The sequence below is a fragment of the Prinia subflava genome, chromosome 11 (assembly GCF_021018805.1).
Source record: "Prinia subflava isolate CZ2003 ecotype Zambia chromosome 11, Cam_Psub_1.2, whole genome shotgun sequence".
NCBI lineage: Eukaryota > Metazoa > Chordata > Aves > Passeriformes > Cisticolidae > Prinia > Prinia subflava.
In genome coordinates, this window is record NC_086257.1 from 17,759,694 (window position 1) to 17,780,493 (window position 20,800).

General features: G+C 39.3%; 1 protein-coding gene across 1 annotated transcript; it reads left to right on the forward strand.

Moving 5' to 3' along the window:
- Positions 1–540: 540 nt before the first annotated feature.
- On the forward strand, positions 541–20,477 carry MCCC1 (methylcrotonyl-CoA carboxylase subunit 1). The gene is made up of 19 exons (XM_063407971.1): positions 541–696; positions 1,711–1,757; positions 2,750–2,889; positions 3,370–3,465; positions 3,618–3,739; positions 4,676–4,823; positions 5,588–5,709; positions 6,766–6,877; positions 7,205–7,286; positions 8,052–8,179; positions 9,108–9,291; positions 9,799–9,908; positions 11,112–11,328; positions 12,028–12,114; positions 12,686–12,735; positions 14,810–14,947; positions 16,250–16,357; positions 17,338–17,409; positions 18,897–20,477. Exons 1-19 carry the CDS (start codon positions 641–643, stop codon positions 19,014–19,016), a joined length of 2,139 nt encoding a protein of 712 aa, XP_063264041.1. The 5' UTR covers positions 541–640; the 3' UTR covers positions 19,017–20,477.
- The last annotated feature ends 323 nt before the right edge of the window (positions 20,478–20,800 follow it).

Below are 20,800 nucleotides of genomic sequence, written 5' to 3' on the forward strand. Positions count from 1 at the left end.
TGGTGAGGCCCTGGCACAGGCTGCACACAGCAGCTGTGGATGCCCCATCCCTGGAAATATCCAAGGCCAGGCTCGATGGTGCTGGCGGCAATCGGGTCTACTGGAAGGTGTCCCTGCTCAAGGGAGAGTAATGTGATGTGATGTGGTGAATTTTAAGCTCCCTTCCAACCCAAATCTTCCGCGGATCTGTGACTGCAAAGCTCCAAAGCCTGAGGGAGCAGAACGGATCCTGACGGCTTTCTGATCCCACCGCTCTGCGACCTCCTCCGCCTCAGGAGGCGGTTCTGCGGCAGGTCTGGGGATGCTGTGTTATCCCAGGGCGCCCACGCCCTTCCCAGCGACTCCCACGTTTGTGTGTCGCTGTCCTGTAACAACTCCAGATGTTATTCCTGAAGGAGCACGCTCAGCCGAGTCCATGCACCCACAGGGCCGACAACCCTTCCGCGACACGCATCGTTTTAAACGATTTCGCATTTAAATGAAATGTATTCGATCCGCCCCTCAGCGCCGTGTCCCGGCCCCGCCCCGCCCGCCATTTCCGCCTCTCCCCGGCCGTGCCCGGGTCTCCTCCCCGTGACGCGCTCCCTCCGCCCGCCCGCGCCCCTCAGGGCTTTCCCCGCTGCCGCCCGCGCTGCCCAACATGGCGCTGGCGGCGGCCGCGCGGGGCCGCGCCTGCCTCGGGGCGCTGCGCCGGCTGTGAGTGCGGGCCGGGGGCGGGCCCAGCGCGGGCAGGGCCGGCCGGGCCGGGGGCAGCCGCGGGTGCGGGCCGGGGCCGGCCTGAGGGGCCGGGGGGAGCTGCCCACAGCGAGCACGGAGCGCGCTGCCCGGGCGGGCGGGGAAGGGGCTCTGCGGGCGTGAGGGCCGGGCTGCTCCGTGGGAAGGAAGAGCAAATAAAACCCCCTGGGCTTTAGGGAATCGTCGGAGCCGCTGCCGCGGTGCCGTGAAGCGGCCCCGGGGTCAGGGAGGGTGACCATGACAGCTGTGCACTCGATGTTTAGGACATGCACCGATTCCTCCTCCCCTTGTTATAACCGAGCTGTGCCTGTGTGGTGCCGAGGACGTCCCGTGTCTTTTTGTCCCATTACGCTTGAAGAATGCTGGACTTGATCCAGAATTCCGACGTTGTTTTACATACTAATTAAAACAGGAGTTTGCTTTCACAGTTCATCCAGTCACTTCACTGCCTTTATCTCATTTAGTTAGCATTAATCATCTGAAGTTTAACTTTCCATTTCTAAAACTCTCCACGGGTCGCTCTTGCTCTTTCACATTGTTTTCTCCTGCACCTTTGCTCTACAAAAGCAGCTCCTGTTGTCTTTTAAGCTTTTTTTATTTTATGGTTGCTCACATCTTCTTTCCCAAAAACTTTATGAGCTGGCCTCTCTGTAATAATAAATAAATGCATGTTGTTGGCTGCTCTGTCTGCCAAAAAGGTTTTTTTGCTTGTTTGTTTTAAGAAAACTCCTTAATCATTTCTGTTTGAGTGCTATAAAAAGCAAGGGGATAATTTTTATTGTGTCCAAGTGAAAGTACTTGGGGAGAGATCTGATGAAGTTTGAGCAACTTCCCTTGTTATACCTGAGAATGTTCTGTGTAAATAGATGTACCTGAAGCTTCAATGCTGTCTTCTCTCACTTGAAAATAAAAGTAGCTCAGTTGCCACTTCTTCATGTGCACTTGTGACACTTCTGTCCCTTTATCCTTGCACAGGCAATGGAAGCAAGTACGAATATTTGTGAAATGGGCTTCAACGATAGGTATGAAATTTAACTTCTTTAGCTGCTATCTTAAATTGCTATGGTTTTAGAGTATTAGTTGCTGAAAGACTGCAGGCTTTTAAAATAAATATTCAGTATCTTAACAGTTTTTGAAAACAGGAACCCGTAGGTAACCTAGCAGAAATCATCTTTAAGGTTTAAACAAAATTTTGTATAATTTTATCTATCATATTTAGGTATATGAAAATTAACGAAAACTATTTTTGTGATGTTTTTCTTTGAGCCCTTTTCTGATACAAATGTTGCAAAGTCTGTGAGAATTGTTTTATAGGTATAATGGTATTTAAACAATATATGAAGGAGAGTAAAGGAGTTTAGCAAGATGATTTAAACTCACTCTGTGGTCATATTATCTAAGAACTTATGTTTGAGAATTCAGAGCTCTATTTTCATTTTATTGTTTAGTTTTAAGCTATTTCATTCTCACTGAGAAGTTTCAGTCAGTGCTGGCCTTATATTTCTATCAAGTTGTGGCTGCTGTCATGACAGTTTGTAGAAGTTTGTAAGTCACTTTGTAAGTTGATTTTGGCTTAAAGAAACAACAAAAAAGTTAATACCTTGTTATTTCTTTGTCACTGTGTATCAAGGAGGAACAGTCCTCTTCATATGTGAATCACTTCTCTTGTGAGGGACACAACACAGCTTTGATGTTTCCTAGTTAGTCCGGAAGGTGCACAGAACAACTATATGGATCAGCTGTTATGTAGAAGTGGGTTTTTTAGGGTTGGGATATATTTCTTGAATTCTAAAAAGGAAAAAAAATGGCTTAAGCATACTTCTGCATAAGGACTCCGAATTAAAAATTTGAAAAGCAGCTTGGAAATGCTTTTGGGGGATGCATGCTTTTTTCATTATTGTAGAAATGCATAACTTTATAAATAATGTAAAAGAAACCAACATTTTAAAATGGCTTTGTTTCCAGGAATGTTTCTGTGGCTTGGTTTCTTACTGTGCTTCATCCTTTCCAACAGGAGGCCACAGCATAGGGAAGATCCTTATTGCAAACCGAGGAGAAATCGCCTGCAGGGTGATGCGAACAGCCAGGAAAATGGGGGTCAAGTCTGTGGCAGTTTACAGTGAAGCAGACAGGAATTCCATGCACGTAGCAATGGTGAAGTATCTTCGTTAAATTTGTGGCTGATGTTCATTCAGAACAGTATTTTCCATTGATAAGTTGCATTTGTGAAGCAGATTTGGGTGCTGATGCAAAGCCTTCCTTTCTGCAGACCTTCTGCAAAGTTTTCCTTGGATGGATGGAAAGTTTGCCTGCTCTCAACTCCTGCCAGCTTTACAGGAAGTGCATTCAAGTTTGACTCTGACTGGACAGGCAGGGGTTAGAGAATGGACTGTGATTCTGGGGGGAAAAGTCAGACAAAAAAAGAAAAAAAGACAAAAAACCCCCAAAACCAAACCAACAAACAAAACAACAAAAAACCGAAAGAAAGAAAAAAAATTGTTTCACCCAGTTAAGCCTCTCTTTGAGGAAAGGCAGTGGTTTAAGCTGCAGTCTGATAAGTGATATAATTAGCTCAGAACCTCATTTAAATTTGCTAGTAAACAGTCTCTGTTGTATGTGTTTTTTGTAAAACAGGCAGATGAAGCATATTGCATTGGTCCACCACCCTCACAGCAGAGTTACTTGGCCATGGAGAAAATACTGCAGGTGGCCAAGATCTCAGCAGCACAGGTAAGGAGGTCAGGGCCTCACATTTTCTGTTACTTCCATGTCTTTAGCTATTTATTTTTATCATCTGCTTTTCCTTAATGATCTGTGAAGTTTCTGAGTTTTCTAAGCTAAACTGACACAAAAAATTGGCTGGTAACGTTATTCTGTTTTAGGCCATTCATCCAGGTTATGGCTTCCTCTCAGAAAACACAGAGTTTGCAGAGCTGTGTAAGCAACAGGGAATCATCTTCATAGGTCCTCCTTCATCTGCTATCAGGGATATGGGTATTAAAAGGTATCTATTTCTGATTTGTTACTTGGTTATGCAGTTAACAGCTTGGCAAAGCTGGTTTTGTTAACAAATGACCAGTTGCTCTGTAATTGTTCTGTTAATTTTGCATTGTATTTTTACAGTTTTGTTCAAAGGAATAAACTCCAGGTTTATAGATTTGTATAGAGATATAAATGGTCAAGATTGTTCAGCTGTTGGGATTTTAGTAATTAAGTAAGCCATGAATCTACTTTTCCAGAATTGAAGCATTGCACTGTAATGTAGGTAAAGGTTTGGCAGATTGGATGGGTCAAAAGAAAAGTGGAAGAGGAGCACCCAGATCATCAGGGTTATTGTGGCTCATGTAAAATGATAAGTTTAGTTCATCACAGAGGATCTTATTCTGAGTTACTTAGATCAAAGAAAGGCTTTTAAGGTATGAATTATAAATCATGAATATGGAAATGAAGTTATTACTGACACAGGAACTGTATAATAGTAGTTAGAGAGAATTAACTTTTTTATCACCTCATAATGTGAGAGTAAATTGCCTCAGTAATTTAACAAGCTTTGCATGCATTTTGGAAATTAGAGTTGTTATGCTTGAGTGTTTTATGTGTGGTGTGAATGTAGCCTGTGTAATGAAAAGTTTTACCCTTGTACAACTTTAAATATTGTAGGATACAGTGTTGTAATTTAAAAATGTTAGATTTTGCATCTATAATGTGGAAAAAACAGTCAAACTAAAGTATAATCCTGCTAGGAGAAACAAAAACCTTTGTTTGAAGCATGTGCTGGATTACAGTCCAATCCTGTGTAACCCACCTATGCATGTAGTCCTGGTGAGGTCTACTGTGGAATTTTCATGGAGAGAATTAACACTGGGAACATTAGAGAGGTTGGAGCTTAAAGTAAGAAAAAAATTACTATCATTCTAAATATGAAACTGTTCTGTCAAAGCACTTCCAAAGCTATAATGTCTGCTGCTGGCGTTCCTGTTGTTGAAGGTTATCATGGGGAAGATCAGTCTGATGAGAGTCTAAAGGAGCACGCCAGGAGAATTGGATACCCAGTCATGATTAAAGCTGTCCGTGGGGGGGGAGGAAAGGTAAGGAATCATCTCTTCATCGTGTGCTGTGAATTTACCATGTCTCAGGATCTGTAACTCTGTATTCTAAAAGAAAACAAAAACTGGAAAAGCACTTTCTGTTAAAATTCGTTATTAATGGCCAATCTAGCACCATGAAATCTCATTTCCCTTTGATATGTAGTTGGGATAAACTGGAAGAGTTTTGTTTATTTCAGTGGATCTCCAGTAATTCACATAAGCAGAAAAGTTGTGCTGTGGATTTGTGCAAAATGAGATGACTTCCAATTGTTGCCCTGTAATAGCTTCAGTGACTTCTTTTGCTAACAGTTTTAAATGTTGCATAAGAAATGATTTTGTGTCTAGATGCTTTTTAATGAGTGATGAACTCCCAGTCTAGATCAGATTTTATTCTGAAATAAATGTCTATCAACATTACAAACAGAAAATTTTAGTTATTTCCAAAATAGCTAGATTTATTTTGTAAAAAATAACTTTTTCTCTGCCAACCTTGGAAAATTTCTATTATGTTTGAGGACAAAATTGAATTTTGTGCTCGCTTGTATCAGTGGAATGATAATATCTATTTTTTACACTTCTTATGGCACTTTCAGTGGGACTTAGTAGGATTATCTTCCTGGAAGCTGATACACAATTCTGATAATGTTTATGAAAGAAGAAAAGTGTTATTTTTAAGCTCATTTCTCACTCTGTGTGTACAACAAGGTTTTTCATCGTGTGCTGTATTTTCTGACATTTAGATAAGCTTTATTCTTGTATTTCAGGGCATGAGGATTGCTCATTCTGAAAAGGAGTTTCTGGACCAACTAGAATCAGCAAGGAGAGAAGCAAAAAAGTCTTTTAATGATGATGCAATGCTGATTGAGAAATTTGTAGATAATCCAAGGTAAGAAATAGATGTTTCAACATAAACACTGTGATGTTTATTCTGCACTTAAATTAAAATTGGTTTTATGTGTCGGATTTGCACTATGAAAGTTGTTAATTTGGTCAAAATTGTTTATAATTTATTGAATTTCTTGTAGTGGATTTGTTTTGAATGACAGGAATTAAAATGCTACTGCTTGGGAGACATGGCAGTGAGGAGTTTTCTAAAACTGATACTCATCTAGGAAAAAAATCCCTCTATAATATTTAAACTATAGACCTTGGTCAAGCTGTGATGGTGTTTCTGCTGCGCTCAGGTGTCCTAAACCAGTTATTTAATCTTCCTCTATTTTGATATTTCAAAGTAGAAGGGAGAGTCTAGCTAATGCCTGGCCTGTGAAACTGAACCAATTTGTTTTTTATAAAGAATGTCTCACAGAGGTCTGTTTGATACTCTTGTACTTTACATCTGTTTTTTCTTGGAGCATCACTATAGGGAAAGCATTAATTCCAAAGAAATTGAGGGTCTGCTTATGCTGTCAGGTGGGCATGAGAAAAAGCTCATTGCTGGGGAATTTCTTGTGCCAGGATCAGGGGATTGTCAGAATGGTGATATATTTTTATTAGTTTTATGCATATAATAAAATTCTGCCACCTAGGAGTTGTCCTTTGAAATGATGTTTTGAAGTGAACAGTGTTATTCCTGAGCCAGGGCTGCTGCTGTCCCTTGTGAATTGCTGCACAGTAAATTATGAGGGAAATAATGATTCTCAAATTAATGGGGAAGTGGTTTTACTTTTATTATAATAATTAAGAAAGAGGTAGCAGCCTTCAGATATGTCTTGCTTATCCCACAATCTGAGATTTCACTATTCTTGGTATTAGGAATCCTGTTTCATTTAGAAGATTGAGTAAGCCTAAAACAGTTAAAATCCTGTCTAATAGCAGCCCCACTTCTACATTTTTGGCATTTATTTAAGGACAGACACTTAAACTTACAAGAAGTCCTACTGAAATGTACAAGTTTGAAGTTTGGGCATTAAAATACATTAAAACATTTATTTTTATGGAACAGGCACGTTGAAGTCCAGGTATTTGGTGACCAGCATGGCAATGCAGTATATTTGTTTGAAAGAGACTGCAGTGTGCAAAGGAGGCATCAGAAAATCATTGAAGAGGCACCAGGGGTGAGCAGAAAATTGTTAATATTTTTTATGAGCTGACATGTTTTTATAGTAATTGCTATCCCCCATTGAATGTATGTAGTGGGTAATAATTTTTTTCTAATTATCAGACCCGTTTTAATTTTGCTGCAGAAGATGTTTTAGTTGGAAAAAACCCCCCTACATTCTTTAGGAAAATGATTCTTAAAGAAGTGTTATGTAGATTTCAAGGATAACATAAATCAGGGTTTCACTGCAGCTGTTAAATACCATTAAATATTCATACATTCCAGGTTTAATATCACCAAACTTAACAGTAGTTTGTAATATTTTTATTATTATTATTTACAGCCAGGAATTAGTCCAGAGGTTCGAAGGAGACTTGGAGAAGCTGCTGTCAAAGCAGCCAAAGCAGTGAATTACGTGGGAGCAGGTAAGTCTGGGGAGGTGCAGCTTTTAACTTAATGAGACTTTAAGTCTCAAGCAAATGGCATCTGATTGTTTCCGAGTATGACACACATCCCCCAAATTTTTGAGGTTTGAGGAAGTAATCATATAGTTAATTCTGATGTAATTACAGACTTAAATTAGCATACCTGAGCTCAAGACCAGTAGCAGCTGAAGCGTAGAAAGAAAACACTTCAGAGCAGATAATTTGATCAGCTCAGTGTTGTAGGAAAGTGAGCATTGTCAATTAGTGAGTTGGAGCTGAGCAAGGGGAAAATAATTTCTCTTTTAGCATACAAAGGGTAATACTTTATATGCAAACAGTAAAGTCTTTGAAAGAAGAACACAACTCACTGTGAAGTCCACTCCATTTCCCAGATGAAAAATAACCTCCTAAAATTATTTGTAATTTTGTTTTGTCACTGCATTCTTTGGATATTTATTTAAAAAAAAATTACATAGCTTATGAATATTCAGAATACTTTCAAACAGTCTTGATGCAGCTCTTACTGTAGAGAATGGCTCCTAAACAACACAGGTTATGTAAATGTAAAAGGAAACAACCCTTCTGTTTTCAGACCTCAATTCTGTGACCCTTTTAGATTATTTGTATAGAATTTAATGAAATTCAGTGTGTCTGATTTAGGAATAATAGTCTTGGTGTAGTTGAATTAAGTGTCTTGGGTGTCTTTTCCATAAATGGACATCTAAGATGCTCTTTGGTGAAGTGTCCTTTTGTTAAATACTTCAGGAACAGTGGAATTTATTATGGACTCCCAACATAATTTTTACTTCATGGAGATGAATACCAGGCTGCAAGTAGAGCACCCAGTTACAGAGATGATCACTGGAACAGACTTGGTGGAGTGGCAGCTCAGGGTGAGTGTTAATTGATTTTACATCCAGAATTCCTCCTGAGTGCCCTGTGACACTGCCTGTGGGAGGCCAGGAGGGTTTCCATACCCTCATCTCAGCTGACAGGGTAGAGTTTCCTTTGCTCCACAGGAACATCTCACGTTGCTGTATTGGATGTAGAGCATTGTGGAGATGCTCTGAATTTCAACCAGTCCTCTCCCAGCTGTGCAGGGAGAAAACATTTTTAAAGTGTATTTAGAGACGTTACAGACAATGTGGGAAGAGGGAGGAAGGAGGGTCCTGATCTTTCCCTTGCTATGCTGATAGGTTTCTAAAACTCTAATTGAAATTGATCTGTGGCCCAAAAATCATTCTTTCATCAGGCTGTGGTGCCTGGTTTGCACCAGGCAGTTTTTCACAAAAAGCTGTCTGGTGTTATACCAGTATAGCCACATTCTGAAATAAATGTACAGTGGGGTGGACTGGAGCAGGGGATGGATTTCCTCACACACTCAATTTGCAGAGATTATTCACACATTCCAATGATCACAGGATGTTTTGGGTATTAGGGACCTTGAAATAAAACCCAGTTCTGTTTGGATAAATCCAAAAGTGAGGATAACAGTTTAAGTAGTGTGAGATTAAGGGTGGGGAAGTATTTAGTGTAATCAGAAAGAAAATTAAAATGGCAAATGCTGATGCAAAAAAAGGGAACATTTGTCTTCCTTATCTGGGCATGGAAATTGAGAATTGAATCCTGAGTTAGAACAGGGATCAAACAACACTGGAAGAGAGGTGGACAGGTTCAGTGGTCTTGGCATTGTTATTCTCCTTTTGCTTTTCCAAATGTGCTTCCTGGTTGTTTATATTTAGAAGAAACATAGTTAATATTTCATATATCAGCACTCCTGAATATTGATGCTGCATTAAAGTGAAAACCTATTGTTTTCAGGTTGCAGCAGGAGAGAAGATTCCTCTAACACAGGAAGAGATCCTGCTCCAGGGCCATGCATTTGAAGCTCGGATATATGCTGAAGACCCTGATAATAACTTTATGCCAGGAGCTGGGCCACTGTTGCACTTATCCACCCCCCCAGCAGATCGTTTCACCAGGATAGAGACCGGAGTCAGGCAAGGTAAAACTGACGGCAGTGATGGAAGACGAAATAATTAACATCAAGAAGTTTTCTTTGTAAGCATTTCCCTCTTTGGCCTAATTAAGTTTGTCTAAAAGAGTGTTGTTGTAAAGATAAATCCATTCAGAATTATTCTTCCTTATGATTTTCCATGTAGTTTTGGTCAGTCAGATTTTATTTACCTCTTCTTTACCTGTACCCGTACTGGGTCATGGTGGTGATATTCTCCTCACTATTTAGCAATCCTGCATTCTGATTGCAATAAAGAAAGTTGAATTTGAGTAGTTACCTCTCCAAGAATTTATAAAAAGTCTGTGTTGAAGCTGCTCTTGAAATTGAAGTGCCAGATCACATCATCATGTCCTTAAACACCTTTAATCTTGAGAGAAATGTGGCCATGAATTGTGCCTGAGTTGGATGCTATGTGGCGCCCAGTACTTTTCATTACCACCTTTCATAAATTCTTGGTTGCACGTTACAGCATTTTGTTTTATTGCCACGTTTTAGGTGATGAGGTTTCTGTGCATTATGACCCCATGATTGCCAAGCTGGTGGTTTGGGCTGAGGACCGACCGGCGGCTCTGCGGAAGCTGCGCCACAGCTTGCACCAGTACAACGTGAGTGGGACCACAGCCTGGGCCATCAGAGCATGCAGAAAACACTGCACTGGAACAAAAGTGCTGTCCAAAAGGGAACCTGCACTGCTACTGCCATTTCAAATTCAGTGGTTGTTTGCAGAAGTTGTATTTTTTCCTAATTTGCAAACTGTTTGGTGGAATGAGTAAAAATAGGTGCGAAGCCCAGTTTTACACAAAGATTAAGTTTGTGGTATCTTCAGTTTGAAGATGCACCTGGGACTTTGTAGAAGGGTAAGGCTAAACAGCATTTTCAATTGTAGTGTGAGCTTTCTCACACTTGAAGGGTTTCTTAGGTGGAATTTGTGTCAGACAATGTTTACTTGTAATTTTTAATTTATAAAAAGAACTAAGTTTTTAGACTATACCTGTGGTAAAGAAATATGCTGTCAGTTCTTTTTAAGAAATGTTCTGTTCTTCCCCTGTGAGAACTGCAGGTATTATAACTGTTCTCAAAAGTGGAATTCAGAAGGTTTGGCTTGGGGTGAGACTGAATATTACTTGTGCAGAACTAATTTACATTTCTAAGTCAACAACATGAATGTGGCTGAGGGAGTGAAAATGTTGGGCCCCTTATTGCTTTAGCTAAAAATGAAATTTACTGCAAGGGAAATAGATAGAAGAATTCTCTTCCTTTTTCCAGAATTTTCTTAGCAGTTCTGTCAGGAAATGTTGACAGCATAACGTAGTTACCAGTTTTACTGATTTCTTTAGAATAATTACATTGTTTCATTAATTATTTTGCACTACAGGAAATGGATAGTATCTGGTAAACTTACAGAAGACCCTGTTCCTACTATTTTTACTATTAAAAGATCAAATGTGGGATACTACAACTATTGTAACTCATTTTTAATAAGAAGCACTTGTCAAGTTAGGAATGTTCTTTTAAATATTCAGAACACAATTTTGCAAAAGTAGGAGTTTTTCTGAATTACCTCCTGTTACTGTTTCTGGGAAACTTTGCTCAACTTCACAGTGGACAAAGGCAGCATTTAGAAAACAGAGTGCTTTTCAGAAAGCAGCTTTTGGGTTTTGTTTTGGTTTGTTGTCTTTTTACAGTCAGTGGCTTAATTGATAATAAAACAGACCAGTTGAATGAATTACATTTTATCAATAAACTTTGTGAGTGGAAAGCTGTGTATTCATAACTCAAATTGGCAATATGCTTCTGTTTCTTTACAGATTGTAGGATTAAGCACTAATATTGATTTCTTACTGAGCCTGTCAGGACACCCACAGTTTGAGGCTGGAAATGTGCACACTAATTTCATCCCTCAGCACCATGATGAACTGTTCCCAACCAAAAAAGCAACTGCACATGAAGTGATGTGTCAGGCAGCTCTAGGGCTCATACTGAAGGAGAAGATGCTAACAGATGCTTTTAGAGATCAGTCAGCTGGTAAGGATCATTGTTTTGTGTTTTTTATTTTATGAGTTCCTGTGCAGATATTTAGCTTGGATGTTCTTTCTTTGCCCTTCTTTGTGCTGCTCAGGGTTCTGTGTTCTGGCATCTCCCAGATACCTCCATACAGGGCAGGCTATAACTTTTGTTAAGGATCAGATATGGAATGTGTCACCACTGTAATGTCCAGAGTACTTCCAAAGCCTTTCAGAGAGGCACTATCTGAAAGACCTTGGGATTCATGGCCAGTGACACTGGGAGCTCTTTGCTCTTGATAAGCACAGGCAGTGACCTTCTGCCTCTCTTATTCCTACAGCTGGCCCAGGGTCTTCAGACAAAGTTTTCTCTGCTCAGAATGGGAGAGGCTGTGGGGTTTAATGGACCCTTCACCCTAAGGTTAATCAGGACCTGCTGGGGTGTAGTTGAATTCCCGTGCTCTCTGCTCTGTTCAAGGATCTGTTCATGGAAAACAGCTAATGCCCTTCTCAGTGTCATATTTTCTGTAGGTCACACAGCATCAGTTTATTCAGTGTTGGGGATCAAAGATCTGGGACTGCAGCAGCTCCCCAGTCTTTTCTGTGCAATATAAATACATAAATATGAAGGTAGTAGGACAATGATTTTAAGGTCCAAGTTCTGAGCGGTGTGTTTTGCCAAAGTAGAATGAAAATAACCTGTGTGTATTTTGTGTTTTAGATAAATTCTCACCATTTGCATCCAGCACTGGTAGAAGAATAAATATATGTTACACTAGAAAACTGTCTCTGCTGGATGGGGAAAGCAGTAAGTTAATAAAAACGTGTGTGGAGGGAAGGGAGGTGCTTGATGGATAAAGTTATTTTAACTGATGCTTGAAAATCCAGGCTTTGAAAGAGCACAGAAGCAGTATGAGTTTTATGCAGTGTAAGCTGGGAATTCACATAATTGCATGTTTAATCCACACTGTTAGATCCTGAGGATCTAACATGTAAACCAAATTGAAATGACTACTAATTAATGTTAGTCATTAAAATGAATGAGGTTAAGATTTTAAAAAGAGCAGAGTGGCATTTACTTTCCTTGAATTTCATTTGGTGTGAAGGAGCTCAGTATTTTCTCCCCTCACAAACTTGTTTTCTGTCCAGATAATACAAATCTCAGAGCATGATTTCAGGTGTTCATCTTGGAAAGAAAAATTGTCTGGAATTCAGAATGAAATCTGCAGTATGTTGGAAGCTAATCTGAAAATACTTGTTCTTATCTTAGTGTTTGTAGGCCTCATTTTTATCAGGAAAGCCTTGATACTGTTTATATGTCATCATTCTCTAGATACTCTAAATCTCCTCACACATGCATCTTTTGTTTTGTTGAACAGCCGTGGATGTAGCTGTAAGTTACAATCAAGATGGGTCATACAAAATGCAGGTACAATTTTTTCAGATACTTCATCAGATAAAAGAATCAATTTCTTGTAGATTTCTCTTAGTATTAATTGTTACTGAAGTTGCTTGGTGATTACAGGTGCAGGATTCTGTTTTTAGTTTGCTTGTATCCATTGCTAGATACTGTTACTTTGACCTGAAGTTATCTGTGCTAGATGCCGGATTGGCATGGAAGAGCTGTTAAAATGCTTCTGACAAAGCTAAGAAAAGTGTTTGATTTTCAGTATTTAAAGGTCTTATTCTTTATTTTCCTTGTTAAATTTGTTTAAAATATGGGAAGTCAGATTTAAATCTGCGTTTTAAAAGACTTTTTTTCCACAGGACTCCTGCTCTGTTCTGTGCATGAGACTGGATCTCCTGTGGGATAAATAAAAGCTTTCTAGAGCATTATCTGCAAGATAACATTTTATTTTGAAGATGGAAATTGGAGAGTGATTAGCAAATGAGCTGAGGAATCTTCTGGTTAGATAATTGAATGATACCCTATAGAATTGGCTTTTTTGTCCATGCTGTAGAGCTCCTATAGTAAACAGCTCCAGATGCCTTAGTTGTAGATAATTTTGTGTGTGCATGTGTGAGAGTCTCCAGTTGTGGCTTGAGGAGCTTGTGTCTGGCTGGATGTTGAGTATCCTTCTTGCATCCTCTGTAGTTGAACGTCCTGTTCTCTCAGATTTGGCACCCAGAATGGATGCAAAGTCAAGGATGCAGTCTCTATAGTTCTGCTTCTTGTTTCAATAGTCAGAAAAGGGGAATTAAGAGAATAAGTATTTATGAACTGCTTAGACTGTTTAGAGATCGGTGTGCTAGAAAAATAGGGATAAAATTATTGTGCTTTCAAGGGTATAATCAGATCATGATAACTCAAACCTTTACTGATAGGAAGATCGAGATAACTCACATCCCTCCTGCAATACCTGGGTTATTTGGAGTGTATTGATTACCTGTGTAATGCCTGACAGCTTTTACACTTGAGTCTTATCTCAGAAGTCACATCAGCAACAGTGAAAAGAGGCTAGAAGGGATGTAGGGACCACTTATGGGGGGAGAATGTAGACTCCTAGGGAAGAGGGAAGAACGGGGTTTGACATGGAAATGGAGAGCAACTGGAGATAAGAGGTGTAAAGACATAACTGAGGGCTTATTGTGACGAGGACAGTGCCTCTGAGGTCTTACAGAACCTGTCCTGAGGCAAATCAACCAGAGAAGGCAGGCATTCAGTGCTCAAAAAATGATTTTCTGCTCAGGGATCAGTGTCAGATCAGCAGGATCCTTTCAATTCATGTTTTCAGTGGAGGAATAATTTGCAGCTATGTAAATGCTGGCTTGAGTTTTATTTCTGCTTGTACCATCCGGAAAGACCAGCAAGTCTCTGATCCTGTGCTCAGTGATGTCAGACTTGGCAGTAAAGCTCTGAGTGAAATGTAATGTATTTACCTCTGTGTTCTTACAGTCTTTGGGTGCTGCAGTTGTGGTCCAGGTGCAGCTTCCACTGAAGGAAAGGGTGGGAAGGGATGAAGGACACTCATAAATAGATGGCCTTTCTGTTTGGTCTTTCTTTTGCAGTTTTGGTGTGTCATTGGCACTGTTTCCATCACTGCTCAGTTTCTTTGTAGGTTTACTGAATATGCTGTAGTTCCTGTCCTGCAAGCTTCTCTTTTGGAAAACACTGTGGAATATGTCAGCTGAATCCTATGGATTCTTCAGTTTGAAGGAAGTCAGGATGCTAGGACAAATTAAAATGTTGGATTTTAATAGCATCACTAAATTGAATATTCTGGGGAAGTTTTTTGTTTATTTTTCTTAAGAAATAGTATATCTTTGTTTAAGATAAAAATTGTCCCAAGGGGATATATTAGATAATTTTTTGAGTTGTTTGTATTGGATACAGAACAGCCTCTTAACTGAAAAATAAAGGATACATAAAGTTTAAAAATATATTTTTTAAATCCCAGAGTTGTCTATGCAGAATCACAGGCTATGAGGGTACAAATACAGTCTTGTGATTTAGTGCTTGTGAAGGGTTAACCTTTGTCCTTATAAAAGCATTTAACTTTCAGATTGAAGACAAAACGTTCCTGGTTTCTGGAGAGATCTTGAAAGAAGGTGACTCACTTTACTTGAGGTCTTCAGTAAATGGAACAGTGTCCAAGTCCAAGTTGGTCATTTTGGACAACACCATTTACCTGTTCTTCTCGGTAAAATTTCTTTCTTTATTATGAAAAATCCAAAATTTTGGAATTTTATCCATGTAAATTAACTATATAAATTGCAATAGAATGTGAGAGAACAATTTCAGTTTCTTGCCTTGACCTATCAAGTTTTGATACTTGTTGGATTATTGTTCCAATTAGAAATTCATTGCTTATGGTGAGTGAGAGAATGAATTACTTTTAGAAAGTTAAAATAGAGTTAGTGAGTCAGGTTTGGAAATGACGGTTTAGGGTGCAAGAACACAAAATACCAAATCTGTCAAGTGTTTAAGTTTGCCACAGAACAGTAGCAAGTACTTCAAACTGATAAATGTTTGAAAGTTATTGTAACCGGTGTTACAATTTTTAAATTATATGACAAGAAATAAATCAATATTGGTCTGAGGAAGGATGAGTTCAGCTAATATTAAAATATGCAATTATGAGTTACCATGGCATTGTATGCATTGCATATATGCAAATGACATTTGAAAGAAGAGGTACCCTAACTTGCATTATTAGGTTGGTAATCTTTTATTTACAGTTAAAACATTGCAAGGCCTTAACTCAATAATAATGTAATCTAAATAAATTATTATAATTAGTTTCAGTAATTAGCCTCTAGTGCTGAGCCTCTTAAGACTTTCAGCAGAATGCAGCAAAAACTTTGTTGCTCCAGTGATGAGGGCAAAATAACCCAGGAGTGGCAAAGCTCAGCTGTCCTGAGGTATCAGAGTGGAGCCTGGGGTGAGTGACCAAGGAGAAATCACAGGACTTTGGGGCATGGGAAAGATGTGGGGAGTAATGAGTCCTTGAGAGACTCTGGGAAGCAACTCTGTGAGGACTTAAGGGATTTTGAATAACAGTGAGAATTTTTGACTAAATTTAGCACTGAATTAATTTTATTTTAAATTGTGAAGCACTCTTTGGCAGTGGCTGGCAGTGAAGGTGCCAACGTGTCTCCTGCTTGTTGCAGCAGCCTGCCTGCCCTCTGTGCAGCCTTTATGCATTTCCCAAAACCTTCTGCACTGCTGCTGCATGAGCAGGGAAGGTGCAAATACAGGGTTTGTACAGAGATCCAGGGGAGCTGCCTTGTCACAGGGGTTGTTCCTTCCTTGCTGGTCCTCCCAGCAGCACGTGTGACTTTCTAGGCCTCAGACACAGTGACAGTGACAGTCCTAGTGCAGCCCTGACCCCAGAGCTGGCTGCTTTGCCTAAGGCTGGATCTGTTTTTCCCTCTGTCAGCCCATCTACTGGTGCTGTTATTTCATGTTGTTAACTGTCTTATCCTGGGTTTTCTTTTTGCAGGAAGGCAGGGCTCAGATTGGCCTCCCTGTGCCCAAGTACTTGTCTGCAGTGAGTTCAGGGGCAGAGCAAAGCGGAGCTGTGGCACCCATGACTGGCACAGTAGAAAAGGTAATTATAACAACATGGGTGGGACCTGAATTCTCTAATTCAGATTTATTCTGGCAGAAATAGTGCTTCTGTACTGCCAGGACAGACCTGGAGCCAGATATGCCAGTGTGGTGTGACTTCTGATTGGAAAAAGCTTTGGTGACTCTGAGTTTTCAGCAGCTTTTAAAGCACCCAGGGCTTTTTAACACTTCCATTCTTTCTCTAGAGCTCTAGAACTAATAATACTGCTTAATCTTTTCTTCATCTTAATTACTTCCCAAGTCAAAGCTCCCTGAAGTGTTACAGGCCATTTGATTCATTTCACCTAACAAAAGAGCGAGATGCACTCGCAAAAAAAGGAAATACTCAGAAATGCCTCTTTTTGTTAAGCTGTGAATTTATTTATTTTTCTTTAGCTCAGCAAGTCTTATGCATTCTCTGTACAGTGACAAAGTTTCAAGAGAAAGATTTTCTGGAGAGTTTAGTGGTTGAAGGATTCAACCACTGCTAAAAAGGCATGGGTGTGGAGTACATGGAACGTGGATCTCTGGCATCCTGAATGAACACTCCAAATCAGAGTAATTGTTGAAAAAGAGGTGGCTCCTGCCATCTTCTTTCTGAATGTTGTTTTAAAGACTTTAGGGATTGGCTCCAGGAAGAGGCTCTGCACTTTTCTGGAAAGAGAATTGCTGAAGCCCAGAAAGGGTAGAACATCATCATCTCTTCTAGTGTTTCTTCTTTGATAGGTAAATGCTTCCTGGTCATCCTGTCACCTGGTACTGACCCTCTTTCTGTAGGCTCTGCCTTCCCCTGAAGAGATCTGTGTAGAACTATTCCATATTTGGAGAACTCAGATATCCAGACCAACAAAAATAAAAGATTGAGATGAGGCTGTTTTGCTAAACCTCTCTCCCTCTGTGCATTGTGTTAGTCAAGTTCCAGCTGATTTTGAATGGTACAGACATAAATGATTTTTCTCCCAATTTTCTCCTGAATTGCAGGTATTTGTGAAGGCAGGGGATAAGGTTCAGGTTGGAGACCCTCTAATGGTTATGATAGCTATGAAAATGGAGGTAAGTGACACATAAAGGTTTTAATTACTGAGAAAATAAAAATTGGCTCGAAATTTAGTAATTTTTGGTTGCATTATTGAAGTTCAGTGTAGAGTGCAGCTTGCAGATGTCAGTATCACTTCATCTGCTGTAACATCAGTGTTGTGTCTGAGTAGATTTCAGAGGATTATATTTGCTGTTATTTTACTAACAAATGATGATTATGTAATCCATGACATTCTGCAGCTGTTTCAACGTGCATTTGGGTGGTGGTGTCAGGCCTTCTGTCCCTTCTCCTTTGACTTTTCCAGCACAAAACTGTCTTGGTGTGTCTCTGCTCCCTGGTTGTGATCCAGGCCCATGGATGTCTGCAGGGACTTCAGGCACACATTTAGCTAATGAGGACTTTGTAAATATGCACAGGATTCTTCTTGTGTATAATCCTTTTATTGTTATTATAAAGTTTTATGAGGAACACACTAAAGATTCTGTGCTATTATCCCCACAGCATTCAGAGGACTGGCATTTTGGCCATTTTACCTTGTCGTAGTGCTTGACTGGCTCAGATTGCCTGAATTACAGTTTCTGTAGCCCTCAACTGGTTTGGTTTGACTCTTAGTTTAAAATAAATCTCAGTTTGTGCCAGCAGAACTAACACTGCTGAGAAAATCCCTTTCTCTTATGTTCTTTTTGTAGTTATACTCAAATTCTATTAAATAAAACTGTGTGCACTAAAAAAACCTACACTCAAAATTCTTTGCAGTTGGATGCTAAATGTGTTTGTGCCTCTCCAGCTGATATCCAGACTGACATTATCTGAGTTTTCTTAAGCTGAAATATAAAATTTAAAAAGCAAATTATTATTTAAAGTGTCCTTAGATGTGAGGATTTAATATCTGATCTTAAATGTTTTGATGCTAGACTAACCCTATGTAGAAAGGTACCAAGAAGCAAAGCTACAATAATCAAACTGACCTGGTACAATGACAGGCAGAGCAGTTGGTGTGTGAGCATGCTGTTCTTTACTGTCATTAGTGGCTGTATTTGTGTTTCATCTGCATTTTGCCAAATGTCTGCCCACTAAAAACCCCTCCTGGCCAGAAAATAGAAATATCTTTAGTAAATCTGCAAATTTCTCTTAAGGGAACATGTCTGCTCTCTGATTAAGATTTTGGATTAAAACTCTATTATTTTTGTTTGGTATTTATTACAACAGCAGAAAGTATTAGTGAGGTAAAATAACAGTCATCTATTCATACTGATGATAATTCATGTGATATTGATAATTCCTATAAATGCATTATATGGCATTTTTCTCCCCAGCATACTTATCAAATATTCATGAGAAAATAGAACTTGAAAATGGACAAGGATAATGTTTAAAATAAAACATGTCAGAGGAAGGAATTGAGTTAGTTCTAACTGGACCAAGGAGTGATGCTAGCACCTGCTGCAGAGGGAGGGCAGTTCCTGAGTTCCTGCTGCTCACTCTCTGTGTTTCTGTGCAGCACACCATCAGGGCTCCCAAGGCAGGAGTCATCAAAAAGGTGAATTTCCAGGAGGGTGCCCAGGCTGACAGACACGCTCCGCTCGTTGAATTTGTGGATGAAGAGGCAGAGTCAAAATAAAACTCAAGGAAGGTGCATTTTACTTTTTCTACTTTGTTGATTTTCTCCCAGAAGAAGATTTCTTGATATTTTCAGCAAACTGTTTTCTATGAATGGGGGCTTGGTTTCCTCTGCACTTCCTGCATATTTGACTGTAAATTATGCTGACTTCACTGAAATTTGGGTATCACTATACTGTAATTGTATTTATAACTTGTGGACCTATGTGATTGTTGTCCAGTGGTGGTTTGCCTGTGGAAAGGCATTAGACTGGAAGAAGATGTCAAACTCTGAAAGGATCAGAGAGGTCAAAAAGGACTGTAAGGTACAGACAGGTTGGGCTCTTCTGCCTACTTATTCACAGCTGCCTTTTTTCCCTAAAGTATGTGGGGATTGATTTGAAGGAAATCTGAAAGACAGTTGGTCTATTTTCTGCCAAATTTCCTGTTTGTGGCTTATGTTTTTGCCTTAATAGGGAATTCAGGATTGTTCCTTAGCCCAGAATCCCTCTCAGTCATTTCTAGTGCATCTCTTTTTCCTGTTTACCTCAATGAGTCGTGAAAATTTGCATTTCAAAAATTATTTTAATATACCTCAAAATATCTGATACAAAGCATTTTTCAAATACATTTGCTACACTAATAAAAGCAAAAACGTAACTGCTTTCCAAAAATACCATTTGAACTTTAAACATGAAGTAGTAACATAGAAAGATAAACTTATTTAATACTTAGTGTGCCAAAATATGATACTGACTTCAAAATCTTCATTACTGTTACCATATTGTTCATGTTTTGTGTATTTCTTATTGGCTAGAATGAAGTACACCACAGTCTTTATAACAACATGAAATGTTACTAAGAATAATAGATTTTCTTGTATCTGCAGGGTACAGGAGGGGAAATTGTTAGGTTTTTGGATATACAAAGAAAAGGAATTCTCAGACTAAGCATACTGATTATTTGCCATAAATTTGTTTTAACTTATTTAACTCGCACCTTAGGAAAACAAGGGAAAGAAAAAATGCTTTAATTGTTGCAAACTTTGAAAGTCTTTTCATCTTTCAGTTAATGTGAAGTTCTGTTATCATGTGAAGTTTTGATATGCTAATTTAATTCAGTAATCTGTTTTATGCTGCAGAAAGGAACAATCACATGCTGCAGTGATCCCAAACCTGTAGTTAAATCTGTGCAAATGGACCCTTACCTGAAATCTCATTTCTGAATCAATACACAGTGTCATGGGGAATTCTCTGATCTGCTTTTATAATTGTGCAGCCTTGTCTGCAATGCAGAAAAGAAGTGGTAATAAAGCAATGGGTCTGGATGATCAGTGTATTAAAAGCATATTTTAATACTTTTCAAATTTCCTTCCAATCCTATGGTCACCTAGCAAATAATTCAGCTCCAGTGATCATCTTGTAGAATATTGCCACAGTGATTTTTATTTACTGCCAAATAAAAATTAAGCGTTAACTTTGAATGTTTTGATTTTTCTCCGTTTTGTTCTTTTCTTGGTTGCCTCTGTTCATGCATTGGATTAGAGGGTTTAAGCAGCTGTTTCTGTATCATCTGATGGTGATGAGCACAATCTGCAGATCACATTTAGGAGGCAGTAATCCAGACACTCGTGATGGGTTTCACTGCAGGTACAGTTAGGCACTTGTGTTATCCAGAATTGCATCTCCATATAGAAGCATGAGCTCAGCCCTGAAGAGACTCAGCAGCTTGGCATTTATTTTTTTCTCTCTTTGTGACATGGCTGTTTCTAGACTGACTTTGCTGCACTGAGTCTGTACCAAAACA